General features: G+C 37.8%; 2 protein-coding genes across 2 annotated transcripts; one reads left to right on the top strand and one right to left on the bottom strand.

Annotated features, from left to right (window-relative positions):
* The first annotated feature begins 9,630 nt into the window (after nucleotides 1–9,630).
* otol1b (otolin 1b) lies at nucleotides 9,631–16,308 on the top strand. Its single transcript, XM_059332170.1, has 5 exons — nucleotides 9,631–10,015; nucleotides 10,564–10,872; nucleotides 10,956–11,045; nucleotides 15,169–15,240; nucleotides 15,321–16,308. Exons 1-5 carry the CDS (start codon nucleotides 9,631–9,633, stop codon nucleotides 16,217–16,219), a joined length of 1,755 nt encoding a protein of 584 aa, XP_059188153.1. The 3' UTR covers nucleotides 16,220–16,308.
* Nucleotides 16,309–18,457: 2,149 nt separating this feature from the next.
* LOC131970055 (high affinity immunoglobulin gamma Fc receptor I-like) lies at nucleotides 18,458–23,143 on the bottom strand. Its single transcript, XM_059331314.1, has 6 exons — nucleotides 23,119–23,143; nucleotides 23,001–23,033; nucleotides 21,735–22,013; nucleotides 19,943–20,215; nucleotides 19,393–19,668; nucleotides 18,458–19,252 (listed from the first exon to the last, which is right to left on the bottom strand). Exons 1-6 carry the CDS (start codon nucleotides 23,141–23,143, stop codon nucleotides 18,750–18,752), a joined length of 1,389 nt encoding a protein of 462 aa, XP_059187297.1. The 3' UTR covers nucleotides 18,458–18,749.
* Nucleotides 23,144–24,595: the final 1,452 nt, after the last annotated feature.

Genomic DNA, 24,595 nt, shown 5'->3' with positions numbered 1-24,595 from the left:
GCCACATGTTAACGCTCTTTACTGCTACAGACACAAGTTAATCAGCTTTAAGGATGATAATCACAACCTGTTTTTAATACTTACTGGTAGAATAATGTGAAAGTAATGGTGCTGAAATAAAAATGATCTGGAATATTGTCAGCATTGATGTTAGATGAGGGAGCAGGAAACAGTTTAGGGTATGTAAGGTTATGCTTTGTAACCAGATACCTCCACCTTGTTTGTCCTCCAGTAGCTGCAGACCCTCAGTTGAACCTGCACATGTAATATTACTACACTGCAAAAAAAGAAAAGTTGGGTGAACTCAAAATTTCAAGGCAATAAACTTCGATAAAATTTTAAGTTGGACAATTAAACTAAATATTTTAAGTTTCAGATTTTTGTCAACTCAACTGTAAGTTGTACTAACTTATAATTTTACATTATAAGTCATAACAACTTTTAATCCTCACTTCTGCTAACTTCTGCAATGTGCTGAATTGGCACAATTGTAACACCGCTATGAAATGTCAGCTAATGTTGCGACCACAATTTTGAGTTAGCATTGATACGCTAATGGCTACTCTTGTAGCTGTAACAAGCAGCGCCGCTAGCATCAGTTAGCCGCTAGCATCAGTTAGCCGCTAGCATCAGTTAGCCGCTAGCATCAGTTAGCCGCTAGCATCAGTTAGCCGCTAGCTTTCGCTAATGACCGAATTTCCCAACAAAGAAATAAGAGTTATCAGAACTATTGTCCCTTGTTGTGAACCCCAACTTAAAGATATAAGTAACAACAACTCACCAACTTGTTTTTGAGCAGACAACTGGCTTCCTTTGTTGTGCTAACTTACATTATTGCTCTAAATGTCAATAATTTATATTTCCAAGTTTTACCAACTTAAATCACTGTTTTAGGCCAAAAAATACAAGTTGGCTTTTTTGCAGTGTACTGATGCTCTCTCTACATTGTTTCCTTCTGTTATTTGTCTTTACTTTGCTTTGCTTCTGTTTCTTTACCTTTATTTACTCTCCTTACGTCCTTTCCTTCATTTCCTTTTCCTTTCCTTAAAGCTGGGGTAGGTCATTTTCTGGAAAAGGCAAAACAGAAAACAATCCTCCCACAGCTCTCCTCTCTTTGTCCTGGTCAGATCCATCATCTATTTTAGCTTCTCCTGATTATGATTGTGATCATAATGCTGTTACATCGTGGTGATTCTATGAGAATTACCTGTCCTGTTTTCTCTGCAAACTTACTAACTTACTTTGGACTGAAACTCAATTAAAACACCCGTACCGAGCTAATATCAATTGATTTAAGCAGATCAAAGGATTATATTATTACTCCATGTAAGTTGCATCACTTTATGTGTCAGGAGTCCACAGTTTCCCCGTTCCTATTGCTGCCTGATGCATATCTTATTGCTTGTATCCATATTTGTCTCCTTAAAAGCTCAGTTTGTTTGTTGTCATCTTATAAAACGTGTTGAGTTAATAACCTGTTGACATTCCACCACACAGCAGCTGTTAGACTTTTTTTCAGGCATCTCCACACCAGACAAAGTCAATAAGAGCGATAAAAAAAAAAATCAGAGTAAATTCTGCTCTGTCTGTATTATGAAAAGTTATTAAGTTATCTTTTAATTTTTGCCCAATGACGCACAATTATTATGTATTATGTAAAAATACCAAGAAACAGGCACATTTCAACGGTATGCAATTTTACGTCTTTTTTGGTCAATTTGTGTCTTTTTTTGGCCATTTTGTGTCCCTTGTTTTGTCATTTTATGTCTCTTTTGGTAATTCTGTGTCTTTTTGTGGTCAATTTGTGTCCTTTTCTTGGTAATTTTATGTCTTTTTGTCAATTTCTGTCCTTTTGTTGGTCAATTTGTGTCTTTTTTTGTCAATTTGTCTTTTTTTGTCAATTTGTGTCTTTTTTTGGTCATTTTACGTCTATTTTGGTCAATTATTGTAAGTCGCTTTGGACAAAAGCGTCTGCTAAATGACATGTAATGTAATGTAACAAAAACCTTCCTGTTGCAGTTTTAACTCTGCTTCACATTCTTCTTCTTTCCTTTCTCTTTTATTCCTTTCCCTTAGTTTTCTTGTGCCATCCTCCATGGTCCAGTCTGCTTCAGGCTCTTTGAAGAGTCGTCTTTACTCTCCATGTTAGTTTGTGTCTCATAGAGGAGGTCAAAGGTTATCTCCGTCAGGACAAAGTGTAAACAAAGCTATGTGCAGACTCAAACGCTCTCAAAACACTCAGAGGGAGGGTGTAGTGTTTCTGCTGTGTTTACATGTGGCCTGTGACCCAAATCAAACCGGAGGGGGGCGCGACGGCGGCGACTCCTAGCAACTGTCACGTCTTTAGTTCAGCTCGCTATTCCTGCAGGTGCCAGTACAATGAACGCTTCCATGGTTATAACCCAAGACTCCCTTTAGCCACAATGTATGACAACAATAGACACGTTGGACCGCACACACACACACACACACACACACACACACACACGGCATTACAGCAAAACAGAATCTGCTATTATGTAATTTTCTTTAACTGGAGTGCATTTTTTATTTGTCTTTGATTTGTTTCCTGTACATACGAGCACAGGCACTTCTATTGTTGCTTAAAGTAATATGTTTTAACCCTTTATCAGGCAAAGAACTATATCTGGTAACTTCAGGTAATATTTTGAGAAAAAAGTTGCAAATTTACTAGATTAAATAGTATAATTAGTTGAAATAGTATAATTCAATTGCTCAGTGGTCTTGAATGGCAAATACAGTGAATTCTATGTAAAAAAAAAAAAAAAACTTACAGTAAAACCTTTTATTTAACCCTTTATCAGGCAAAGAACTATATTTGGTAGTTAGAGTCAGGTAATATTTCGAGAAAAAAGTTACTAGTTTACTAGATTAAAGTGGCAAACCTACAAGAAAAAAAGTTGCAGATTTAAGAGATTTAAAGTGGCAAATCTGTGCGAAAAAAGTCGCAGATTTACGAGAAAAAAGTGGGAAAAAAGCTACTTTTTTCTCCCAGATTCACCACTTTAAATCTCATAAATATGCACATTTTTTCCCCCGTAGATTTGCCACTTTAATCTCGTAAACTTTTTTCCTCAAAATATAATTTTCATATGTTTTTTTTTACACATTCTGGCTGTATGTAATATCCTCCAATATTCTCTAGGGTTGAAATTTGGAATTTGCAGGTATTTCAATGAGTGTCCTATTAAGAGTTAAGGCTTCCAGTGTTCAATAGAAGCATTAAACACATTTATCAGGTGTGTTAATACACATCATGTTGACACAATTGACAAAACTACTGAAAGTGTCTGTCTTCTAATCGCAGGACAACCTTTAAAAGATAGTGATCTCATCTGTTTTCATGACCCAGTGTATTGAGAAAAGTATTCAGAACCTTTACTTAAGTATGAGTATTAATATCACACTGTGAAATTACTCCACTACAAGTAAAAACCCTACCTCTACTTCGTAAAAATGTACTTAAAGTAAAAAAAAAAGTTCATATTATGCAGAACGGACCCATTCAGATTGTTATTTATATTCTAAAATATTATCAGAATATAATTATTGATATTTTTTATGTAAGCAGCTTTTTTATTGTCTCAAGATACAAACCTTTCCAACTACTCAATATGCTGTTATGAGGTTTAATAAAGAAAAAAATATCCAATCACTTTAAATTGATCATGTTATTTGTGTTAAACGTAACTAAAGCTGGCAGCTAAATGTAATAAATGCAATATTTGCCTCAAAATGTAGTTGATAGATTTAGTTGATAGTTGATAGTTGGATAGTAGTATAACGTTATATTAAATGGTAAAAAGTACAATACTTGAGTAAATGTACTTGCTTACGTGATGTTTTTTTTTAATCTGCTCCATCTGAAAGAAAAAGATTTTGCCAAAAAATCAGCACATTTTACAAAAAAGTCACGTGAATTTGACATGTTTGATATGATTAACTCATGTGACCAGTGTTTTCCAGTTGGCTGCATGACTCAGTCTTGTGATTTATTGTGAAACCTAAAGCTGAAACCACTGGGCAGAGTTTGAATCACTTGAGTAAAAGAAAAAACGAAACAGGACAAGACAATACCCTGCTATTATGATGCATTAGAGTGTCATTTAATAGGCTTGTTTTGAGGGAATATTGTGTTTACTGTTGGGTTTATGTGCGTCTCTGTTTGTGTGTCTCCATGTCTCTTATTTAACTGTCTTTGTTTAACTAACTCTTTCACTCGTATCTGTCCTCGTAATGATAAGAAAGGTCAGTTGTCCAAAAAGCCCCATCCATTCTGAATTGATGTTTTTATGGATATATGAATTAATTACCTCATTAAACCCTAATCTTTGTTGGCCAACAAGCTTCTGTACTTCTTTAATAGTTGATTTTTTTTGCTTTTTAATTTAAAAAATGTTCATAAATGGAGAAAAGCAGAGGCTCTAAACACATTGTTGGCAAATCACTGAGCAAATGATAAGCAGAGATTAGATTAGACTCCTGAATGTAATCACATCCACAACAGAGACCAGCTACAGGATCATTATCCTCATGTGGTTGGAGGATAAATTAATATATTGTTTTATCTCCATGTCAGCAGCAGATTCGGTGCAATCAGACATGGTTTGTGCTGTGGCATTTAGAGTGATTGTGCAATTATATTGCCATTCTTTGTTGATCAAAGATGGAGGAGGAATTCAGCCCATGACACAGCTCCCAGTTAAAGCCCAGTATATCTGAACAATGAATCAGTCAATATGAGTTAAGGAGTGGTCGCCTGATAAAAACTGAGCCCAGCTAGGCGTTAAACCACAGCTGGAGCCAAACCCTCACATGCTCAATTCACTTTCACTTCAAATGAAAACATGTTTTGCTGAATTTTGCTGAAGAGCAGTGAATATTAATAAAGATACATGGATGTAATGCGCTCATATACACTTATGAAAGCAACAACTTCATCACAATCTGGATATTACTCATTTTAAAGCCTTAACCCTTAATAGGACACTCATTGAAATTCTTGCAAATTCCAAATTTCAACCCTAGAGAATATTGGAGGATATTACATACAGCCAGAATGTGTAAAAAAACATATGAAAATAATATTTTGAGAAAAAAGTTTAAAGATTAAAGTGGCAAATCTACGAGAAAAAAATGCGTAGATTTATGAGATTTAAAGTGGTGAATCTGGGAGAAAAAAGTTGCTTTTTTCCCACTTTTTTCTCATAAATCTGCGACTTTTTTCGCACAGATTTGCCACTTTAAATCTCTTAAATCTGCGACTTTTTTTCTTGTAGATTTGCCACTTTAATCTAGTAAATTTGCAACTTTTTTCTCTAAATATTACCTGAAGTTACCAAATATAGTTCTTTGCCTGATAAAGGATTAAGAAATGAATATAGTAAGAGAGTAGAGTGGAGTATATATGATACATGTGTTGATATGTATTTATGTGCATCAGGATCCCTGGTTACACCTGAAACAAGTCTGCCACCAAGTGGTTAAGTAAAGGAATAATCTTCTGCTCAAAGTCCAGATGTGCTGACAACCATCTCATTCTTTGCACAAGTTAAACCACCACAAGTCTCTGAATCTAGTTAGAAGTGCTAATAATACGTTGTGTCTTTTTTGGTCATTTTGTTTCCTTTTCTGGTCATTTTGTGTCTTTTTTTTTTTGTAATTTTGTGTCTTTTTGGTCATTTTGTTTATTTTTTGGGTCATTTTGTGTCTTTTTTTTTTTTGGTCATTTTGTTTCCTTTTTGGTCATTTTGTGTCTTTTTTGGTCATTTTGATTCTTTTGGGATCATTTTGTGTGTTTTTTGGATCATTTTGTGGTCAATTTGTGTCTTTTTTGGTAATTTTGTTTCCTTTTTTGGTAATTTTGTGTCTTTTTTTGGTAATTTTGTGTCTTTTTGATCATTTTGTGGTCAATTTGTGTCTTTTTTGGTCATTTTGTGTCTTTTTTTAGTCATTTTGTGTCTTTTTTGGTCATTTTGATTCTTTTTGGATCATTTTGTGTCTTTTTTGGATCATTTTGTGTCTTTTTTGGTCATTTTGTTTCCTTTTTTGTTAATTTTGTGTCTTTTTTTTGGTCATTTTATGTCTTTTTGATCATTTTGTGGTCAATTTGTGTCTTTTTTGGTAATTTTGTGTCTTTTTTTGGTCATTTTGTTTCTTTTTTGGGTGATCTGAACTGTGCGTGTGAGATTGTGTTCAGTGAGTGGGGGTCGCGGACAACATGTATGTTAAATTGGGGGTCACGACTCAAAAAGGTTGAGAACTACTGGTTTAGACTATCTGGTTCACATTGTGGTATGGTGCTGTGTATTCACAGAAAAGAAGCACATTTTCATAAACATCCGAGTGCTGCTGTGAAGGAATGTTTGACAAGTTACCAAGGATTTTAGAGTAAAAACACAAGAGGAGGGAGTGAGACAGAGTTTTGTCATTTTCACTTGATAGCTGATCTTCACAGGGTCATGAGGCTGTTAGCTGAGCTGCAGCCCTGAAATTGAGTGGTGCTGAAGGCAGAATGGCCATTTATTTTATATTTCTTTGTAGGGGTGTTCTATGATTTAGGTGCATATGGGAGCAGTTTGTGTTCTGAGTACAGGTTTGAGGTAGGAGAGATAGAATGATGTACACAAAATGTGCAATATCAGTACATTCAGTACTTCATTCAGGTGTATTATCATTCCACTGTGCAATATTAATATTTTTTCTGTGTGTTATGATGCAATTTCAACTGTTGAGTCCGTCTATATTGTATATATTGTTCCTTATTAGGGCCCGAGCAGGCAACGACCTGCGAGGTCCCGATTGAATTTCGAATTATTATTATTTTTTTCTTCTTCCCAAATGATCGCATTTTTCACTGCCTGAACATACCCCACAACTCATGAAACTTTAAATATAAGTCACACCTGGCGAAATATTTTATAATCTATTGTCATCCTGAATTTCCACCACCAGGTGGCGCTATAATAAAGGAAAGTGCGTTTTGGCTAATAACTCCCACATACTTCATCGCACATTCAATAACCTTATATCCACACGTTCACTGAGTTGTGCTGAATCTCGTGATAAAGGCCACTCCCATTTTAGAGTTTTTTTCCCCGCAAATTCGCGAAATGTCGTGAACCTACTTTTTCGAACTCCTCCGAGGCAATTTCATCGTTTTGCACCAAACTTTGCACACAGCATCTATGGACCCTATTACTTTTTTTTTTAAAGTAATATACTGAACCCCAAATTGCTCCAGATACCGCACTTATCGTTGTAAAAAATTAATAAATATATGCCTGATGGTGGCAGGTAACCCCCGTCCACCAGTGAATGAATGTGTGTGAATGGGTGAATGAGCGGAGTCTGTAGTGTTAAATTGCTTTGAGTGGTTGCTAAGACTAGAAACCATTAACATATGAGGCTAGAGCCACCAGCTGGTTAACTTAAAGGCACAATGTGAAGGATTTTCCTAAAAAATATTGTATAGATTCATACAAAAATACCCTTTTAATCCACACTTATGACCTATTAGAAGGAGGTGTGGAGGTGGAGGTGTGTAAAGGTTTTACGCAGGATTATGTGTTGGAATGTCATGGGACATAAGTCTTGTTGTGACTGTGAGGGGCAGACAACATGTGGAGATTTAATTTGTTATTTATTGAGCATTAGAGGCACAAATAGACATTTTTAACCTTTGGATACATGCAGGCTCTGTAGTTGCACATTTAACAGATAAAATACAGAGTGATATCATATATCTTTTTATCTAGATATTGGGAAGTAAATTAAAAAATGACAAACTATTGACTATCTGAAGCTCCACTGCCTTCATCAGTAGAAGTAAAAAATAGTAAAGTGCTGAGTAAGCTAATGAAGAACTCAATCAATAATGAATTAGAAATAAAAACACAACATGTTTTTCCAAGAATGCAGAGCTCAAAAACAACATCCAATGACATTATGAAAAAAAATCACAGATCTCTTTTCCATTTTAATATCCTATTTAACATTGAACTGTGCCTGTTGGACTTTTCTCTTCATGTTTACACATCGAGCACATTAAAACCAGCTCCTACCATCAGAGAGGCCTGTCGGGGAAAGTGTGGCAGGAGAAAGTGTTTTTGTATTCGGTCTGACTACATGAGAAGCGTCTTCACTGCCAGCAGATCTCTCGCCAAAGTCATTAGCTGCTAATTCTGCAGGATCTAGATTTTCTTTGATAAGAACCCACAATACAGAACAAAAAAAAAAACAGTCCACGGCCTTGTTAGTGCTTGAATAATCAAGCAGAAAGTGACTGGTTGCTGTGTTGGTTACTAAACAAGTCTCTGTCTGATTGTCTCACTCTCACCCTCTCTAAGTCGCTCTATACACATTCACTGTAGCTTCAAGATCTCCTTTACATGAAAAGGGGTTAATGTAAGGCAATACACCTCCATCCATCCATCCAAGTCATCTTTGGTCCTCGCTCTGCTCGGCTGCACCGTTGAGTAAGTTAACTCTTCCTTATCCCTGGTGTGTGTGTGTGTGTGTGTGTGTGGAGGTGAGGGCAGGGCTGGTGCCAGAGTTAAATGAACGGACAGGTGAGCGGCGCCTGAGTCCTCTGTGACCAGCTGGGCGCTGTAAGCTGACCGCTGCTGTTGTGTGTGGTCTGAATGGAGCTGAGAGACGACGGGGTTGAGGTCGGGCCACGGAGAACCCCAGAGGAACCCCTCTCTCAGGACTCCGCTGCATATCCTACACTCCTTCTGTTTGTCTTTTAATGGAGGGGTGAGTCAGGGACACTTCACCTGAGCTGCTGGGAAGGAGGGAGAAGAAGAGCGTGTAAATGGAGGCGAGGAGGTAAGGAAAAGTATACGTAAGAAGATAAAAAATGGTTTAAATCAACACAATCTCCTTTTTAGTCGCCCTCATCACCACCATTACCCCTCTCTGTTTCCCAAATTTCATTTCCCTTCTTCCTGCTCCCTCACAGCTGGTCATGGATCCCTCTGAGGACGTGAGGTCTTTGACAACTGAGGCATGTCCGCTGCTCAAACATTCATTCAGTGGCCAGTCGGGAGTTTCGACTAGACAGCTAACAGAAAATCACTTTTCTACAAAAACCCGATGCTATCTTGTTACAGCGTAAGAATGAATCTTTGTCCAGCAACACAGTTTGAATCATAGTTAGCAAATGTAGCTGCCAGCAGACCTGGGGGGCTCATGTGCAGAAACTCGGTCACAGTGATCAGGCAAGCATTGCAACTGCAGTGATTTAAAGCAGATAAGCTCGTTCCTTTGACAAACAGCTCAGGTTTAGCAACTGTTGAGTGAAGAGATTATCAGTGCTCTTAAGCTAAAGCTTTCTCCTGGATCTTCACCAAGTGCCAGTAGATTGTAAATACTGAACTCCCTGTGCTGCGTGCCAGCTTGCAGGTCCAAGTCATTTTAAATGAATAGCTGCAGGTATTGCCCTCGAGGTGTACTCAGAAATTTCACTATAGATGTAAAAGATTTGCAAACAGCTGCACCTTCCTGCTTGCGCCTTCATGGAAAATACTGTCCGAATCCATGGTTGAAAACAGGCTGTTGTAGTGCCCTGGCCTCTGTCACAGAAGCCTCTTTGCTTGGCTTTGTCAAATGGTAAGAGCCTGGGTAGTAGGTTGGCTGTTGGAGGAATGCCTCCCGTATCAGGTGACCCATTGCCCCACGGCCTTTGCTCCTCACCTAGCTCGCAGCGAGGGAGTGCTCCTGGCGGGCGCTGTATCCCGTGTCACAAAAGCACCTTTCTACACAACAGGAGTACAGAGAATGGGCCACAGCACAGTGGTTCTCCTTGGGTCGGCTCCAGACTGCCGTAGTTGGGTTTCAGACCTCCCCCTGTGCTTCCAGCAAACACCCTCATTGGTGGGGATGTTCTTTCGCCCAAGCCTGGCAGAGATATCACAGAGACCTGGAACTCCTGGTGCTGCCTCCAAGCCACCGCTAGAGAAGATAAATGACCATACCACTGGTGCAGAACTGGGTGAGTCTTTTCAATTTTGCTAAATTACACATTTTGCACAGAAAGTTAAATGTCAGCATGATGGGTTGGTTATTAAGATGACTGAGTTGTGTGTAAATAATGGCACATAGATGATGAAGATGCAGGTTTTTCATTGCAGCTAAACATTGTAGTGGCTGAATGACTGATAAACAACATAAACTCAGCTTTGGATGGTCAACTTATTTAGGCAGATTACAGAGGAACATAGCAACAAGCTCAAGCTGGCAGTGTATGAACTGCACAAGTGGAAAAGCTGCAGAAAAAATATTGTGAATGATAATTCTTGTAGATGAGTGCTGAGTGTTCTGCAGCAATGAACTGATTATCAGCATATTCTACTTTTATAACATCTCAATTCCAAGTGGATGGGAAATTAAATATATGTGCAGATGAACAGAAGAAAAGAGGCATGAAGCTTTTGAACTCATCTGTTCTCAGATCCCGGTCAACCATGAGGAATATCTCCTGTCAGTCGCCTCTTGTTGTTGTGGTTGTGGTTACACTCACTGTGATGTCCTGCGCTGAAGCTAAGACGACACCCAAACCAAAGTACCAGTACACCAAGAAGCCCGTCCCTCAGATCACCGTGCACAGCCCCGTGACCACCAGCATGCCCAAGACTCACAAGATTCAGCCGAGTGCAAACCCTGTGGAGCCCCATCCACTGCCCCCAACGGAGAACGTCGATCCACAGTACTACACAGAGAGGACGGAGCCCCCTGGTGCCGGCCCGGAGAACTACACTCTAGATTACAACGAGTGCTACTTCAACTTCTGTGAGTGCTGCCCACCTGAGAGAGGCCCCCGGGGGCCGAAGGGAGACAGAGGTCCTCCAGGTAAATACTTTTGATTTAATCAGCTCATTTTTCAGTATGTTTGCTTTCAGTATTTTCAACTTTGCATGTGTTTGCTTGTCTAGGACCACTCGGTGACCGAGGCTTTACAGGAGCAGCTGGTTTACCTGGCCCAACAGGGGTGAGTGGCCCTATGGGCCTAAGAGGGGACAAAGGTGAGAATAAGCTCATTATCTAAACATTACAAATATATATATATATATATATATATTTATTTTATTTTATTTATTTAACCTTTATTTAACCAGATAAAAACCCATTGAGATCAAGACCTCTTTTACAAGGGTGACCTGGCCAAGAAGGCAGCAGCACACGTCAAAAGTTACAAGACAGACGAACAATAAACAGGCAGCGAAAAGTCCAACATATTAAAAAGTACTAAAGTGCGAATGAATAGGCGGTATAAATAGGTAGTATAAATAAGCAGTATAAAGTGCAGCAGTGATAAATACAGTAGCAAATTAGGAACATGAGCACTGTGCAAAAGATTTACATTGACGTTTTTTGAGAGTTGTGCTCCCAAAGGAATAAGTTCTGATAGTTTCAGCTCAGATTGAAGGGTATTCCAAGCAGAGGGGGCAGAGAAACTAAAAGCTTTTTTACCTTTTTCGGTCCGGACACGAGGGACAGAAAGGTGCACAATATCATTAGATCTGAGGTCATAACGGCTACCAGATCTCTTAAGGAAAGTGCATAGATATATGGGAAGCAGGCCAAGAAGAGCCTTATAGATCATGGTCATCCAGTGCGTATGACGTCTTACAGTAAGGGAGGGCATGCCAGCTTTAGCGTAGAGTTCACAATGGTGGGTGAGGCGGCTACAGCCAGTGATGAATCTCAGGGCACAGTGGTACACAGGAGTTAAAGATTGTAGGCAGGTGGCTGAAGCTGACATGTATACAACATCGCCATAGTCAAGTGCAGACAAGAAGGTGGCTGAGACCAGAAGCTTCCAAGCCCTGAGGGAAAAACATGATTTGTTTCTGTAAAAGAAACCTAGCTTCACCCTTAATTTTGAAATCAATTTTTTCACGTGCAGTTTGAAGGACAGTTCTTCATCAATGGTGAAGCCCAGATACTTATAATTGGTGACCAGCTCAAGAGTTTCACCCCGGACAGTTTTGATTGACGGAATATTTTCCAACGGAGTAGATGAATTTGCAAAGATCATTAGTTTTGATTTATCAGCATTTAAAACCAGTTTCAATTTTTCCAGACGAGTCTGCACTGTATTAAAGGCAGATTGCAGAAATTCAAAAGCCTGAGCAATGGCATGTGAACAACAGTAAATAACAGTATCATCCGCATAGAGATGATATGAGGCATTTGATATGTTGGCACACAGATTATTTATGTAAATTGTAAAAAGGATGGGTCCTAAGACTGAGCCTTGCGGTACACCTTTTGTGACCTTAAGAAAGGAGGAACTAACTCCGGCCATCTGAACACATTGTGTTCTGTTTCCCAGATAATCAGCAAACCAAGAAGCAGCCTGCTTGGAGATACCATTTTTCAATAAAATTTGCAATAGGAGATCATGGTCCACAGTATCAAATGCCTTAGACAGGTCAATGAACAAAGCCACACAAAACTTTTTCGAATCCAAAGCCTCAAACACATCATTTAAAACTTTCAGAGCAGTAGTAACAGTGCTATGCTGCTTTCTAAAACCAGACTGAGGAGAGAGGATTTAGTATATTCTTCAGTTCCAAGAAATCCTTCAATTGATCACAGACCAATTTTTCAAAAATTTTGGCCAGAATACATAATTTAGAGATAGGCCTATAATTATTTACAATTGAGGGTTCACCTCCTTTTAGAAGTGGGAGGACAAATGCAGACTTCCAAACTTTCGGAAGTTTGTTTGTGCTGAGGCTTAGATTAAAAATACTGGCAAGAGGCTCAGCAATTAAGTCGGCAGCCAGTTTAAGAAAAAAATAAAAAATATATATATATATACAGTACAGGCCAAAAGTTTGGACACACCTTCTCATTCAATGCGTTTTCTTTATTTTCATGACTATTTACATTGTAGATTCTCACTGAAGGCATCAAAACTATGAATGAACACATGTGGAATTATGTACTTTACAAAAAAGTGTGAAATAACTGAAAACATGTCTTGTATTTTAGATTCCTCAAAGTAACCACCCTTTGCTTACTAGAATATAAGACATGTTTTCAGTTATTTCACACTTTTTTGTTAAGTACATAATTCCACATGTGTTCATTAATAGTTTTGATGAATCTACAAAGTAAATAGTCATGAAAATAAAGGAAACGCATTGAATGAGAAGGTGTGTCCAAACTTTTGGCCTGTACTGTATATATATATATATTTTTTTTATTTTATTTTATTTATTTATTTATTTATTTTATTTTTTTATATATTTTATTCTCTCTCGAAGTCAATGTTTTTTTTAATGGGTTAGCTATGGTGGCCCTGAAGTGCAAATCACAACGGCAAATCAGAAAACACAACAACATATCTTAAAACACAACAGCAAATCATGGTCACTGATTGGACGGTGGTCTGTAGTCACCAGTCCAATCAGTGACGACTCATGTTGCCCGAGGGTACCGACCTTCTGCGGTTTGGTTAATGTCGTTGTCGTTTCTGATTTGTCATTGTGTTTTCTGATTTGTCGTGTTTTCTGATTTGCCGTTGTGATTTGCACTTCAGGGCCACCGTAGTTAGCTGTCTAAAATAAGGTCTGTGGTTAAAAAAAAGCTTAAATTATACTCGGAGACATTCAGTACATTTGTAAATACATTCTGTAATCACTTGTGAATTACAAAGCTTTGAGCTTTCTGAAGGTTGCTAAGAAGTTGCTAAACTGGTCTTCAGCTTTCACTTTTTGTGATTTAATTTACGGTTCAATAATCCTAAAAGAGGTGGTCATTTTGGTCAAGATTATCTTATTGAACAAAACATGTAAGCATAAACTTTTGTTTGCCACAGTGGTAGTGATCTATCAATCACAAGGTAACCCTGCCCTAAATTATACTATTATTATTTCCTTATCTGATTTGCACTAAATTGGAAATGACCCTCATGCTGTATTGAAGAAGAATTGAAACCACAAACTGAGACTATAAACTATAAGCAAGAAAATGTTTACTGAGGTGATAAATCATAGGAGAAAAAGATAATTTTCTCATTGACTTCATGCAATCTGATTTTTTTTTCGAGTCGCCTCCTGCTGGCCATTAGGAAGAATACAGATTGAAGTTAAATCTGCATTCACTTTGCAACATTCTTTGGTTCAGTTTCTTTCTTTCACTTTGAAAATTCTACCTGTGCCCTGTATATAGTTTAAATATTTTGTTCTTCTTCACCTAATAGCAGTAGTTTTAAACAACAACAACAAAAAATGTTGGTGTTTTCATATATCTCGAAGTTGAGCAACACTTGTGTGCATTTCACGGTTCAGAAGTGTATTTAGAAGGAGATCAGAATTATAGCTAATTCATCTAAATCAGTCTCATAAAGTTACTAAACTATCAATTTGGAACACTGAACAACATTAAATGGACAGTATGTTTATTCCAAAAGGTATTTATTCATAAAAAGAAGAAGAAAGGTAAAGCAAAGGGTCATGAAACCAAACCAATTGTGTAGAGAAGGATGGCATTTTCATGCCTTGGAGGACAAAATACTTTGTGCCAACTTTGAATTCTTCTTCAAAGCTGTATGTCTGTTAGAAAGCCAATTTATAGTATATTGCATGTGATTTATTGTGCCAGAATAAAGAGCTGGTTGGTAGAATTCAGTTACATGCACGTAGCTGCACTGTAAAAAATAATCTGTTTAATTTACGGTAAAATCCCGGCAGCTGTGGTTGCCAGAACTTCACTGTAAAAAATACAGTGAGTGGGTTTTCGACTGTAAATTTAAATATCAACAAAAACTGTAATTTAGAATGAAAAGTCCCGTTATTTTTAGGGTAATTGTGTCATTCATTCACACATCATGGTATTTCTCCATTAAATTTACATCAGTATGTTATATTTTACAGCAAAACTGTGTGTTTTCTACAGTTTATGACAATGAAAGTTAAAGTTTTGTGCAATTCTTTGATTTACAGTAATTAAAAGTGTCTACTACAGTGACATACAATTTTTAATTTTACGCCCTATTTCTGATGTAATTTGACAGTGTTTTACTGTAATTTGTACAAACATTTTTTACAGTGTGTGTGTAAACATTCAACATATTCATGTTGCTTATATTGTTATCATTCTTGGAATTTTAGTATTATTTTGTCAATGTCCTAGGGGAGAAAGGTGACAGAGGAGGCAGTGGGACCGGCGGCCCACCAGGAGCTCCAGGGAAACCAGGACAAAAAGGTGCAAATTTGTTCAGATGACTGTTGAATTGTTTTATATTGTTTCCAGTCTTTAATATTTCTGACTCCCTTTCCTTTCAGGTGATGTTGGCTCAAAAGGTGAGAAAGGTGAAATAGGGTGGCAAGGTGTTAAAGGTGATAGTGGGGGGAAAGGGGAACCTGGTCAGAATGGGACTGCTGGTGAGAAAGGAGAACCTGGAAAAGAGGGGCCAGTGGGACCTCCAGGAGTGGCTGTTGAGATCGGTCCCAAAGGAGACAAGGGGGATAAGGGAGAGTGTGGCACGTTCGGGGATAGAGGACAGAAAGGAGAACGAGGAGATCCTGGGAGTCCTGGAATCCCAGGAGCAATGGGTATTCCAGGAATGGACGGCAAGCATGGTTCCCCAGGTCCTGTAGGGGTCCGAGGGGATCAGGGGCCTACTGGACCACCAGGAGAACCAGGGTTTAGAGGACCTCAAGGACCACAAGGCATAAGAGGGATGCTTGGGCCCAAAGGGGACAGAGGTTACCCTGGGATGAGAGGTGAGCGGGGCTTTCGTGGACTGAAAGGAGCAAAGGGATCGTGGGTTCCCCAGAAACGCTCAGCCTTCAGTGTCGGTATCTCCCCGAGGAAGTCCTTCCCTCCCTCCGGCTTCCCGATCCGCTTCGACAAAATCTTCTACAACGAAGAGAACCACTTTAACGTCACCTCCAACAGCTTCACATGCGTCCACTCTGGGGTTTATGTCTTCTCCTTTCAAATCACTGTACGCAACCAACCGCTGCGAGCCACGCTGGTGGTGAACGGGTCGCGGCGGGTACGAACGCGGGACTCTCTGTACGGCCAGGACATCGACCAGGCGTCCAGTCTGGTGGTGCTGCGGCTGGCGGAGGGGGATCAGGTCTGGATGGAGACCCTCAGAGACTGGAATGGAGCGTATGCCAGCAGTGAGGACGACAGCATCTTCTCTGGCTTCCTGCTTTACTCAGACAAGGCCTGATCCTGAAAATATTCTCTTCTGGACTGTTTCAACTTGATCCCTAAAAAGGACAAATACTGGTGGTGCTACATTATACTCATTACAACCTGGTCTCACAGAAATCCGTGAAATAGCCACGGATTTCGCTTAACTCAAAATCCGTGGAATAGCCACGGAATCGCTCAAATTTCCGTGAAACTGACATGGATTTCGCTACAATGCAAGTTAATGACAGTCATATTTTTCTGGCGAGATCTTCACCACAAAGTGATTATGTGCATTCACTGAGTGAATATTTAGAAAATAAAACATATATTTCTCGCTAGAAATGTGATCAAAATCCATTTTTATGCAGAAACAAAAATATTGATTTTTTCACTAAAAATGAGAGAACTGTCCGCCATGTTTTTTGTTCTGACCGCCGGGACCTTGAAAGTCACGTGACTTGGAACAAACCAATAGGAACAAATATCCATGGAATAGCCACGGGATATGACTGTCATTAACTTGCATTGAAGCGAAATCCGTGTCAGTTTCACGGAAATTTGAGTGATTCTGTGGCTATTCCACGGATTTTGAGTTAAGCGAAATCCGTGGCTATTTCACGGATTCCTGTGAGACCAGGTTGACTCATTACTTATGAACTGCTCCAAAGCTGTACTGCACACGAGTTTGAAAACTTAAGAACTAGCAATATCAAGATCAAGTTTATTGTATTATGACCTCACTAGTATCTTCTTTTTTATACATATTACCTTTTGAATAAAGAGAAATGTCTTGACTGCTGGTATATTTATTTTAATGTTTTTGTTCCGTAGTATCTTTACCAGGTATATGAGCATGCATACATCACAACAGATCTTTATATTTACATCGATGTGCAGTAAATAAATTGTATCTAATCCACAAGAATGAGGTCAATCGGTCAATTAAACATCTTATGAAAATACCCAGCTAAGTAATCAAGAAAATTACATTATAAAAAGACTAGCCAAGTGACAATGTGCCAATATTGATCTTAAACAAGTCATACAGTTATCATATTTAAGGCACTATGATAGAAACCTTATAACCAAACTATCTGATGGTCTAAGGATTAAAAAGAGAAAAAGCTGTTCTTGATGATCAAAATGATAAGATTAAAATTAATGCAAAACTTTTTAATATAATTTATGAAACTGTTGTGATGCTTATATATATACTTATAGACAAAAACACTGTAAATAAATAAACCAGCAGTAAGTGAGACAGTGTGCAGGAGCTGTTTTTTTTTCTTTAAAATTCAACTTGTGTTTCCCAAAAATGCACCTGTCACGTATTCAGGTGTGCAGAGCTTTTTTCTGTGTTTTGAGGACACCTGTTGAAAAGTTGAAACATTGTCTAAGAATTTGCTAATCCTTTTTGATGTATAATCAATTGAAAACTGTACAATGAAATATATTTTATATTAAAACTATTTTTTTTTCTATTTTTATAATTATACTCTCTGAATTCTGAATTTGATGCATTCTGTTTTTGTTTACATTTGAAACAGTGTCCCAACTTTTCATCCTTTTTAGGCATAATGTGATGGCCTTTTAAGAACAGATTAATAATATATTAAATTGACAAAAATCATGAATACATATATATATATATATATATATATATATATATATATATATATATATATATATAACTTGATTGGATGCTGTCGGAGTGGTTCAAAGAGAAAGTGGATTTTAGGATTTAAATGTTGATGAAGGGAAATGAAGGGAAATTACTTTATGCATTGCACACTTTTAAAAAAACACATTTTTTAATCATGGGGCTTAGGGGAAGGTATCAAGTATTTTCAAGTAAAAGGGCTGAAGTCCATGTGAAGTCACGAGTCATTGGTGTTTAAGTGGAGTTGTTGTTGTTTTTTGTCAAGTTGAATCTATAATCATCAAATTTGACTGACTTGTCTAATTTAAGTCAGTCATGTGACTGAAGTGCCTGAAATGTTTATTGATGATCTATGTGCAGTTTAGCAGTCAGTTAAATGACCCTGACAAAAAAAGTTTCATCACCGTTTTCTTTGTTCTTCCTCCTTTGTAAACTCCTTTTGTCACTCTACTTCCTGTCCATCCCAACATACAAATATAAGATGTATGTGTAACTATACAGAGAAAATCACTGTGACCTGATACTGTGTTGATGTTTTCTTACTGGTAATCCACTGTCTATGTTATTACATCAATACTTCAAATATATAAGCAGTGTTGCTGTACAATAGGGTTGTTTATTATAGAGTTTATTTGAAATAAAATCCGGTAGTACATACAGTATGATTCATGGTCAGATTTATTTGCTTTAACCAATATGACATTAGTTATTATTCCCAACACACCGTTAGTTTTGTACAGATGAGATCAAGAAGCTGACACTTGGTAAAATCAATGTTAAACAATTTATTATTTAAAAAAAAAAATGTGCACTGGAAGCACAGTGGCATCATGCATGTGATTGGTATCAGACAGTTTAAGATGTGGCAGATGTGCATTATAACTCTGAGCTAGGATCATTCATTTTAGCAATGTTTTGCCACGCATGAAAGGAGTCCACTATAGGACAGTTTCTGGAAAGACTTCAGGCAGGTCACCAGAGTCTTTGAACATGAAGGAGGATAGGAAACATGAAAATCGGACTTGTCACCTGGTTCTCCAGACATGTCACCTGATTCTCCAGACATGTCCCCTGATTCATCAGACATGTCACCTGATTCATCAGACATGTCCCCCGATTCTTCAGGCATGTCCCCTGATTCTTCGTCACCTGATCCTGACATTTCACCATTTTCCTCATATATATCGAAAGCCGTAGCAGGACTGTAATACGCCTGAGGTGTAGATTGCAGAGTGCTTGGCGCTGGATGTGAAGGCTGAATAAAAGGAGGAGTAGCGGTGGGGGAGGGCCGGGCGGCTGTTGGCTCGGCTGCAGGAGGGAGGGAGTGGTCCGGGGAGGAGACTGGGGGAGCTAAAGGCCACTGGGGGTCACTGGGAGGAAAAGTTGAAGGCTTCACCGTCTGTGCTCCTATTGGATCAGAGACAAGTTGACCTCAGAAGTTGCGCAACTACTGCGCAATTATTCACAGTTTTGACAAATCAGGAAGAGCATTAGGGTTTAAACTTTTAGTCGAGGACACACAGCAGGTCATATTTACTTCAAAGTACCTCTCACTGGTCCAAAGTCTTTGGGTTCACTCCAGCCGGAGAGCCCCAGTTCCTGCACCTTGGCCTTGCAGCTGTACTGGCCTGGAGTCTGTTTGACCAGATTCTGGTTCTCAGAGGTTGCTGATCCCAGTTGGTTGTTGTTCTTATAGAAATAGTAGTGTACTGGAGGGGCGGGAGCTCGGGCGTTGTATTGGACGTGGCAGATGAGCTTCATCTTGTTTTCTGGAATCAGGTTATCATCGGCAACAATCTCCAACACTGGCTGAGACAAAACCTCTGAGATAGAACACAGAAGAAAACATTATAGACAGAAATAGTTAAAAAGATTTTCTAAAGAATGTTTTTTCTCTGTTGTATGCTGAAAATTAACTGAGCGAGAGCAACTGTGCTCAATCCTATTTACAGCAAAAATGAGAGTTAAATGAGAAGAATGATATGAGGTCATAACAGTGGTATCATCTTCTCATCTAACTCTTCCAACCAGTGCATTTCCTAAAGTGTAAACTATTCTTGTAACATCTGCAGCCACATCCAAACACCGTAAACTCACCTAAGACCTGCACTGGAGAGTAAACTGAGATGACGGAGCGAGTGCGTCTGTCTGCGTCCCAGGAGGCTCGGCAAGCATACATCCCTTCGTCCCCGAGGGTCAAGTTGGTCAGGTAGAAATGTGGGTTGGGGCCGTTTTGTCTCTTGATTTCAGTGCCGTCTTTGTAGAGGATCACCTCGTGAAGTTCGGGCGTGGCTCGTACGCGACACGTGACCTTCAGGGTGTCTCCGACGAGGCTGGGACGAGGCGCCACCTGCAGAATCGCCCATCCTCCTGAACAACGATAACAGAGAAAAAAGTTACGGAAAATATTATATCTTGTGATCTTGTATTGATATTCACAGTAATAAAACATGTCTGAGATGTATGGGCATGAAAAAGGCCCAACTATACTACATAGGAGCAGCTCACACAAATGTTATGCCGGTTTAGCTGATTTTTGTTGTAGTTTTTAGTCTCTGTGTTAGTTTTTCTGTGGTTTATTGTCTCTTTATGGTCATTTTGTAGTTATCACTTGACAACTCTGACTCCCAAAAAGTTGTCTAGAACATAAGTAAAACTGAATGCAATAACTGCTGATTCAATTAAAAGAAATGTACAAAGACAATGTATTTAATATTCAAAATGATAAACTTCTGTTTTTGTCTATTATTTACTCTGAATTCTGAATTTGATGCATTCTGTTTTTTACGGGGTTTTTTTCATTTCACACAGCGTCCCAACCTTTTTCAAATGGGGTTGTAGTAATTGTTTTATGCATGTGTGTGTGTGTGTGTGTGTGTGCTCTTTGTGGTTACTTTTAGTAAATTTCTCGTGTTGCCTTCAGCTTCAAGTTTATAAAAACTGTCTCTGTGCCTCCTGTGTTGTGCTCTTTGGTCCCTTCATGAATTTAACACTTTTTGGTCTATTTGCAGCTAACTTGCGTCCATTTGCTTGGTTTTCTTTTTTAGTCTTTTTTATGTCTCTTTGTAGGAATTATATGTTAGTGATCAATTTGAGTCTCTTCATGGTTGGTAAAATGTCTCTTTGAGTGATATTTTTGTAGGTGAGCATCTACCTATTACTGTCGCTATGCACTTTGTTTTTTATGCACACTATTCATTGCACCTTATTTGTTTCACAGTACCAAACATTTTTATACTGTATATTCATATTCATTCTGCACTGGAATTCTAATTCTACTCCTTAATACATACTCCTTCTTAAGACACTTTATTTTTTATTGTATTTTTATTGTATTTTTATATTTTATTGCTTGAAGTATGCCTAGGTTGTTCTTATTTAATTGTGTTGTTATTGTCTCTGTGTGTAATGCTGCTGCTACACTGTAATTTCTCAGCTTGGGATAAATAAAGTCTATCTATCTATCTATCTATCTATCTATCTATCTATCTATCTATCTATCTATCTATCTATCTATCTATCATCTATCTATCTATCTATCTATCTATCTATCTATCTATCTATCTATCTATCTATCATCTATCTATCTATCTATCTATCTATCTATCTATCATCTATCTATCTATCTATCTATCTATCTATCTATCTATCTATCTATCTATCTATCTATCTATCTATCTATCTAATCAATCCATGTTGAAATGTGACAAAAAAATGCAAATTTGTCATATTTTCTAAAAACAAAACCACAAAGATCACCATGCAATACTTAAACACAAGTCAGGGCACACAGTGGTTCCTCTCAGAGTTAACCAGAGTAGCAGAAGTTAGAAATAGAGGAACAAAGAGCCCTCTTCTGATGAAATGATACTGACTAACAAGATCTCACCATCCACATTCAGCTCCACAGGAAGACTCCTGAGGGTGTTTACACCTCTGGCTGTGACTCCCTGGCAGTAATATTTGCCACTCTGTTGAACCCTGGCTCTCCACAGATAGAAGTGCTCCCCTCGCGGTGAGAGCTGCTCAGATCCCAGGAACCAGAGGTAATCCAGGGGGGACGACTCATCAGGGACGCTGCATTTCATCCGGACGCTTTCTCCAGAGAAGACCCGGGACTCTCCTGACACCAGCTGCACCACGGCTCTGACCGGGGTCACAGGGGGAGCTGTGGGGACAAACATATGTTGTTGTTTTATGGCACTCTCTGTTATAAATATTACAGTAACGCTTTATAATAAGGTCCTTAATAACCATTAATTAACATATTAACTATTTATTGTTATTTTATTGATGCTTCTCTTTATTTTTGCTATCCACTTGCTGCTGTAATACTGGAAATTTCCTCGTTGACGGGCTAATAAAAGGAATGTCTTATCTTGTAAAACTGAGTTTCTCCACAAAGAATAAGAAGGCACCAGTTTAAATCCTGTTGTTACCAGAGAAGTTTTTGGGTTTAAGTCATTCAGCCTGAAAAAGGAAATCTTTGTCAACTCAGAACAAAACAACCGATGAGTTGACTAACTGACTAAGAGAGGGCAGGCAGAGAATAGATATGTTTTATATACTAACAGGAAAATTTGTCTTTGGCTTCACAGACATAAACATCCGCTTAAAAACATCCTCTTCCTCTGGTTCAGATACATGAGAATAAACAGTCAGATAATAATTAATTGGTAACGCTTTATAATAAGGTCCTTAATAACCATTAATTAACAAGTAATAAGGCATTGTTCTCACTTTAGATCCGGTAGTTGCAAAAAGCATAGTTAACTTATAGTTAACTTATAATAGATGAGCAATAAAGTATATTCTAATATCAATAAGCAAACAAAATAAGATTAATAAAGGCATGGCAGAGACATAATGGGTGGGTCATGGGTGTTAGTAATGCCATTATTAACACTTATATAAGCTTATAAACACACAATAATGTTAATAAGCATCTTGTAAGGACTTACAAGGGCCTTATTACTTGTTAATTTAATGTTTAACATTTAATTTAATGTTTTAATGTTTAACATTTAATTTAATGTTTTAATGTTTAACTTGCTAATAAAGTTACCAATATTACTGTTCAGCTCCTGTTAATGACATTTTGACATTATTTATTTGTTATATATTTATTATTGAATAACAAAAATATGTGGTATACCTGCAGGTACAAGCTGTGGTAGAGTTGAAAGAACTGAAAAAGAGAAATAATTCAGAATTAGATAAATGAAAGCAGATAATATTTGTGAGAAATTCTGACTGAACTGAAGAAAACTCACCAAGGAGGGAAACCAGCGAGTCCATTTTGATCGCCTGTGAGAAACTGAGACTGACGGAGATTCTTTTTATTTCCAAGGAGGAGGGAAGTGAAAATAATGTTCTTCTGAGTTTCAACACCTCATGCACGCCGTCCCCTTTTTTTTAAAACAACCAGTTTATTTTTTATGGAAACTGGAGGGGATTTATTTTTGCAAAAACAACAAACTGAATAAGAATTTATGGCAATATAATATCAGGCAGTGATTCTCAAATGGCAAAGTGGTGTTTTTAGGATTAATTAATTTATCATCATATAAAATCTTTATACATTTATTTATTTATTTATTTATTTATGTGTGTGTGTGTGTGTGTGTGTACAGGTGCATCTCAATAAATTAGAATATCAGGAAACGTCAATTTCAGTTTCCAAGTCAAATAGCCAACCGAGTTTGAGTCATAAAGATGGACAAACTTTTCAGAGACAAACATTTCCATATCAAACATACTTTTTTAAATTGGTCTTTTGTAATATTACATTTTTTTGAGACACTGAATTTTAGGTCTTCATTAAATGTAATGTCAGCTGGGATTGGCTCTAGCGGTTAAGGATAATTTTTATGTCTAATGTCTTTCTAATACAAGTCTTTTGTGTTTAGATTATAGATTAAGTGTAAAAAATAGACTGAATGTCAAACTATTCCACTGGACAAACATGAAGGGGCATGCTGGGTATTTTCTGTGTCTTGTTGATGTTCCTTGGCTGAAAAAAATGAGACTCTCTGGTATAAAGGACTATTATATTAAAGTTAATATAAATTATGTGATCTGTTATTGATTTTTTACAGTTAAATCCTGTTAATTTTGTCCTTCATTTCTTTAACCCCATCTGACATTTATCTCAATCTTCCACATTTAGTGAAAAACAAAGGGAAGTGAAAGTGACACACCCTGGTTTCCTGAATTTCAGTTGAAATGTCCCCACGCCCATTGAGAAATAAATATTGGAGAACAACGGAACAAAACACACTATAAAGTGTTGAAAAGTGACTAATTAAATTAACTTCTTCTAACTTCTAAATCTGTCTCCAATGAGGCATTTTATCCATTGAACAAACTTCATCTTCTAGGACACTTCTACTTCATCTTTTTTGTTCCGTCTGTTGTATTTTTAACCTCATTGAAAGGAGAGTTTCACACTTTCTCCAAGTCTAAAATAAATAGTGACACTATCCTCTCACTCATGCTAAGGTGCTGTGATGTATTTGAATATAGCTTCTGTACAGTAGTGTTCAAAATAATAGCAGTCCAATGTGACTAACCAGATTAATCCAGGTTTTTAGTACATTTTTTATTGCAACATGATAAACAAGGTACCAGTAGGTGCAGTAGATTCTCAGAAAACCAACCAGACCAGCATTGGTGATATGCTTTATTTTACAAACTATTTTGTACAAACTTTTTTGTTTCTAGGATTTATCAATCCTGTGATCACTAAAC

The sequence above is a fragment of the Centropristis striata genome, chromosome 4 (genome assembly GCF_030273125.1).
Source record: "Centropristis striata isolate RG_2023a ecotype Rhode Island chromosome 4, C.striata_1.0, whole genome shotgun sequence".
NCBI classification, from domain to species: Eukaryota; Metazoa; Chordata; class Actinopteri; order Perciformes; family Serranidae; genus Centropristis; species Centropristis striata.
This window is presented reverse-complemented; position numbering and strand designations above follow the sequence as displayed.